The 6,000-nt window shown below is 43.2% G+C and overlaps 1 protein-coding gene across 1 annotated transcript in view; it reads right to left on the reverse strand.

The window, feature by feature from the left end:
- ptprq (protein tyrosine phosphatase receptor type Q) overlaps positions 1-5,545 on the reverse strand; it is a 77,392-nt gene extending 71,847 nt beyond the window's left edge. The window contains exons 1-5 of the mRNA XM_042495440.1: positions 5,501-5,545; positions 3,733-3,858; positions 3,501-3,645; positions 3,085-3,369; positions 2,756-2,973 (exon numbers count right to left, since the gene is read on the reverse strand). Coding sequence (XP_042351374.1) covers positions 2,756-2,973; positions 3,085-3,369; positions 3,501-3,645; positions 3,733-3,858; positions 5,501-5,545 — 819 coding nt within the window. The remainder of the gene's footprint in view (positions 1-2,755; positions 2,974-3,084; positions 3,370-3,500; positions 3,646-3,732; positions 3,859-5,500) is intronic.
- Between the last annotated feature and the right edge of the window lie 455 nt (positions 5,546-6,000).

The following is a 6,000-nucleotide window of genomic DNA, read 5'->3' on the forward strand; positions in this document are numbered from 1 at the left end:
AGGTCACCGAACTGAACTCCTTCCTCCCCCCCAGCTGCGTCTCGAGATCCTGTCCATGAAAATCACCAAAAGGATTGGAGACAAGGGGCAACCCTGGCGGAGGCCAACACCCACTGGGAACGCATTTGACTTCACGCCAAGTATCCAGACACAGCTCTCACTTTGGTTATACAGGGACCAGATTGCACGGTACCCCGTACTCCCGCAGCACCCCCCACAGGACTCCCCGAGGGACACGGTCATAAGCCTTCTCAAAATCCATAAAGCACATGTAGACCTGATAGGCAAACTCCCACGCCCCCTCCAGCCGCCTTGCAAGGGTAAAGAGCTGATCCGTTGTTCCATGACCAGGACGGAATCCGCATTGTTCCTCCTGAATCTGAGGTTTGACGATCGGTTGAAGCCTCCTTTCCAGCACCCTGGAGTAGACTTTCCTGGGAAGGCTGAGCTGGTAATTGGAGTACACTCTCCGGTCCCCTTTTATAAAGATGGGAACCACCACCCGATCTGCCACTCCACAGTCACTGTACCTGACCTCCATGTGACACTGAAAAGGCATGTCAGCCAAGACAGCCCAACTATGTCCAGAGCCTTCAGCATCTCAGGGTGATTCTCATCCACACCTGGCACCTTGCCGCTGAGAAGCTTTTTGACTACCTCAGCAACCTCTGCCAGAGCTATGGACAAAGAATTCCCTGAGTCTTCAGACTCCTTCCCCCACTGAACAATATCCCAATCCAGGTCAGCAGTTCGACTCCCGTGCTGAGCACAGCCTGAGACAAGCCCTGCTTTCCCTTCCAGATTTGTCTCACAGTTTGCCAGAATTTCCTTGAGGCCAACCGAAAGTCCTTCTCCATGGCCTCCCCAAACTCCTCCCATACCTGAGTTTTAGCTTTGGCAACCGCCTCAGCTATAGCCCTTCTGGCCAACCGGAACCTGTATGCTGCTTCAGGAGATCCCTGGGCCAGTAGAGCCCAAAAGGCCTCCTTCACTGCTGGTGTCCACCAGTGGATCCTCCGGTTGCCACCACGACAGGTACCGATGACCTTCTGACTACAGCTTCTAGCAGCTGTCTCCACAATGGAGGTTTTGAAGGACCACTCGCCAACCTCCCCCGGGATGCACGAAAAGTTCTTCCGGAGGTGTGAGTTGAGGACTTGGTGGACAGGGGCCTTCACCAGATGTTACCAGTTCACCCTCACTACACGTTTGGGTTTACCAGATCTGTTTGGCAGTCTCTCCCGCCACCTGATCCAACTCACCACCAGGTGGTGATCAGTGGACAGCTCCGCTCCTCTCTTCACCCGAGTGTCCAAGACATATGGCTGCAGATCAGATGATACGATCACAATGTCGATCATTGATCTTTGGCCTAGGGAGCTCTGGTACCAAGTACACTTATAAACATCCCTATGCTCGAACATGGTGGTTGTTATGGACAATTCATGACTAGCACAGAAGTCCAATAACACCACTTGGGTTCAGATCAGGCAGGACGTTCTCCCAATCACACCCCTCCAGGTCACTCCCTTGTTGGCCAGGACATTAAAGTCGCTGGATGCTGTGTACCATGCAGCTCTAAGGTTCATAATCAGTGATCCTTACAGTACCCACCACTGCCATCTTTACCAAAAGGTCGGCTGGCCACATTTGGTTGTGAGGTGTGACCAGCATTAGTTTTTATTCACCTATAAAGCTTTGAAACACATGCATTCTCCCTGTAATTCATCCCTTTTAACTCTAAACTCTCATAATCTTGGTACTTGGTCACAGAATAGCTTGTTACTTCACGTTCCCCAAATCAGAACTGAACTAGGAAAAATGACATTCTCTTACAGTGCACCATATACATGGAATAATCTCTCCACCTTACCATGTTGTTTTCCTGCATTTCCATTTTAGGTATTTTCACTGCTATTATTGTTTGTTGCTTTGTATGGTTCAGTATTGTTTCTTTTGATTGCGTATGTCTTAAATGCATTGTTAACGCTCTGCATCATTGAAAATGAGGGTCTCCCTCAATAATTTCCCAACTCTTAAATAAAGGTTTGAATGAATTTCTCTTATCTTAGTAAATGTGCTCTGGACGACTTGTCAAATTTTCTCTAACCTAAGAAAAGAGTAAAAATAAGAAAACTTGAAAGGGTACTAACAAGAGAAGACCAAGTCCTAGTTACAGGCAAAAATAAGAGAAAATGTGTTTGTTAACTGTTTTTGCATGAGGGCCAATGCTTCTCATGATGAGGACAATACAGGAGTTTTAGTGTTGAAAGTGTCCTGCAGAAACTTAGTGTGACAAAATATTGTGCATGATACTTTATTGATACTGCAGGATATTTTAAAATCTACTGTCCTTCAGTTTGATTTTCACATATTCCTCCACCACATTCTGCATGATTTTGTCAGTCTTGCGGGACAGAGTAACTTCTGAACTCCTGCAGGATATAAAAAGCATGCACTGTTTTTTAAATATTTAATCAAAAAGGTTTTCTTGACAAATGCGTCTTTAAATTACTTACTATAAAATCATGCATGAATATTCACGGTAATTCTCAAATGTTATTCATTTTGAGAAATGATTATTAAATAATATATGTACATGTGCACATTCTCAAGGAAACATTAGCTATTCTGACGATGTAAAGTAACAATACAGAGTTATTATTTATTATGGCTCTGACTGATAGGACAAAGAGAAAAAAAAATCCTATTTTTCCAAGTGCCACTTATTAAAATGTTTCTGTAATGAGGCTACCTGCTGGTCGTTGAGTCCGCTCCACAGCAGCAGCAGGTTGTTGTGGCTCAGCAAGTGAGAGGTTATAAAAAGCCAATCTTCCAGGGTTTTCAGATCAATCAGGTGACTTCCAGCTGCCAGGTCTTTACAGCTGCGTTGGGCATCACCCCAGGTCAAACCCCTCCTTCTCACAGTGTAGCAGCTTCTTCCATTGGCCAACCATTCAGAGGGACACTTAGCTGGAGACAGACATAAATCAGCAACTAATACTGACAGATTCCACCCTCCATGCAGTCAGTTTTAAGGTTTATGATCAAGTTGTGGTGATGTGATTGTGATATGTACAATACCTGTTTCCATGCCGAAGCTGAGTCTCTGCTTCAGCATCATTTTTAAGTGTTTGAGGAATGTGGTCACCACAACTTCAGCCTTGAAGCGTGTGCCAGGTTGGAGACCTTTCACTGTGTAGTGAGACTTTGCCTCTGATGAGTTTATGTTGACAATGTGTGAGACAGATTGTGTGTGGGTGCTGTATAGACTCAAGGTGGACAGGCTTTGTTGTCTGTGAAGTGTCCATGTGAAGAGAGCAGTGGTTGCCGTGCTGTATACATGAAGGGAAGACAGGAAGACTGGAGCTGGACACAAATACAGAAAGGTGGAGCACAGACAAGATGAAAGATGTTAACATCAATAAGCATTATACCAAACACTAATCAAGATTGGTAATTTTCTTCGGCAAAACTTTGATGAGTTCACAGAGACTCACTGAAGTGAAAAGTCTTTGCTTCAACAGTCGTATCATTTCTTCTGGCTCTAAGTGTGATATTATATCCTCTTGGATCCTCAACTAATTGAAGTGAGATTTTACAGTCAGGGGAGCAAGTTGAATGATCAATGGGCTCCACATGCACCTGCAGATATGGGACAATTATTTAGTTCTCAGACTATATAAGATGAACCAGACTTTATCTGCATTATCACCTGTGCTGTGTTCTCACCAGATGGCTACTTGCAGTCCTGCAGGTGACTGTATAGGTGTCGGAATCTCTGCCAGAAGGAAAAGACTGAAATACAACTTCAACCTCAACAGGGTCCCGATACTGTTCACACGTCAGCAAGACCACCTGAGGAGGAGGAAAGCGCATGTCACAGGAACTTTAAATTCCATGTACCTTAAACGTCATTTTAGTAACATTTAAGGGCATCAATAGACAGGGTTCCAACACATTGTCATGGGCAAAACTTTTCATGACTTCTCAGGACAAGCACTAGCACTAGCAGGTACTTATCAAACATTCACTGTATTCAAACATAATTTCAGCAAAAAAAGAGAGGCAGCAGGGGCTTTTTGGTGTCCCTAAAAACATCAATTCTCATGGAAAGGAATACCTATTAAAAAAAAACAGGAACATTTTACAAATAAGAGTGGTATAAAAAAATCCAGGTCCAGGCACTCAGGATGGTTTGAAAAGCATAAAAGCTGTCAACAACCTGAAGAAGGTGCAGGCCAGTGCATTTCTAATGTTTCTAGCCCTATGGATTAAAGGCCTTTTATGCTTTTTAAACAATCGGACTGTCTGGACCTAACACTGTTTTTGGTTATAGGTTCCTCATTTTTTTATAATTTCAGCAATTTGGTTTATATGAAGGGAAAATGAAGAAAGGTAGGCTATGTGATTGTAAATAAAACGTTGTCAAAAATCAATGTATATTAGAACAACTTTACATCAACAGTTACAGAAAATAAATGTGCCGATGTGCTGAATTACATGGAAGGTCATCTACAGTAGATTACTGTGAGGATTTCATGAAATACAACAAAATTCCATGGCGTTAATGATTTTTTACTAATCTCATGAATTAAATTGAATGACCATGGCAATCCTGTATAGAGTGCTGCAGGGGTAATGTTAACATCATTTCCCTCGACAAAAAGCCTGTGGTATTGTTCCATTGGATTCAAGATTACTGCAGAAAATAACCTCTGTTGCACACAAAAGTTGATGATACCAACACATTTTGTTCAGCCAGATAATCTTCACGAATAAATACCATTTGTGAACCGTAAATGCAACTGCCAGAGGTAAAAAGCTAATATTAGGCTGTATGTGAGCTGACATTAACAGTTACACCACAGCTGCGTTTAGCCACTTGTTATGAATGTACAAGTGAGGTATTTACTGACTTATTTCATGTCATAGAGCAAAAAAAAAGTCTCTTCAGCTTGTGTTAACCACAGACCTTATTTCAGGCTTCTAACCAAAAAACAATGACCATGAGAAAAGGGAAGCCAGAGTGCTAAAATCAAAATGCCAACTCATGCATGTTTTGGTTTTAAGACTATTTCCTGCAAAACTCTATTGGCAGAAGTGACATAATATTAGTAAATACGTTTTCATTACTTTATAATCATCTGAAAATATGAATTGCTGTGTTTTTGTTACCTTAGAATGGGCTGTAGCGAGCTGTTACACAGAGAGCTGCTGGGTCCGCTACCTACAACACCGCCATTGTTGCTGTACAGTAGCCCAGATTGATCAAACCAAAGGCTGGCTCTGTACAAGGCTATTAGCGTTTTTAGCCTTTTAGCGTCGACCACTGTAGTTCCCCTACAGGCAATCTATAACCTAACTGCTACATACCACTAAATACTACACTAAGCACCTTTTAATAGCATCACAATACACCTGAGAAGATATAGTATGAGAATCATGGATATTAAATATACAATGCATTGGAGAAGGGAGCTGCAGGCCTTTTTCTTACCTGACATAAACTAGCAAGTAACCACAGACGCTCTGTTGCACCCATTGGACATGTCACTCCATGTCATCACGCACAGCTCCAGGCAGTCACTGATCCCCCACGGTCACTTTCAGGGCGAGACACAGCGGATCCTGTCTGTGTTTGCAGCCACTGGTATAAACTCACAAGTACCATAAACCCGAGATATTACACTCTGTGCGTAAACATCGCTGTGGAAAGTCCCAAGCTATTTGGGTCGCTGACGTACAGCTGCAGCATCAAAAAGTTAAAGGTTTGTAACTTTTTTAAGACTTGGAAAGTCTTTGGAAGTAGCTTCCTATCCCTCCTAAATCCCGGGGAACGCTCTACTTCGTTGGACTTCAGTTTTACGCAGAGCCTCTACTTTGAATTTAGCGCGCACCCAAAGTCAGCCTTCAATGGCTGTTTCCTCCCGAGACACAAACCCTTATGTGAAGAAGAGAGAGAGAGAGAGAGAGAGAGAGAGAGAGAGAGAGCGCGAG

Source organism: Plectropomus leopardus, chromosome 11 (genome assembly GCF_008729295.1).
Source record: "Plectropomus leopardus isolate mb chromosome 11, YSFRI_Pleo_2.0, whole genome shotgun sequence".
NCBI classification, from domain to species: domain Eukaryota; kingdom Metazoa; phylum Chordata; class Actinopteri; order Perciformes; family Serranidae; genus Plectropomus; species Plectropomus leopardus.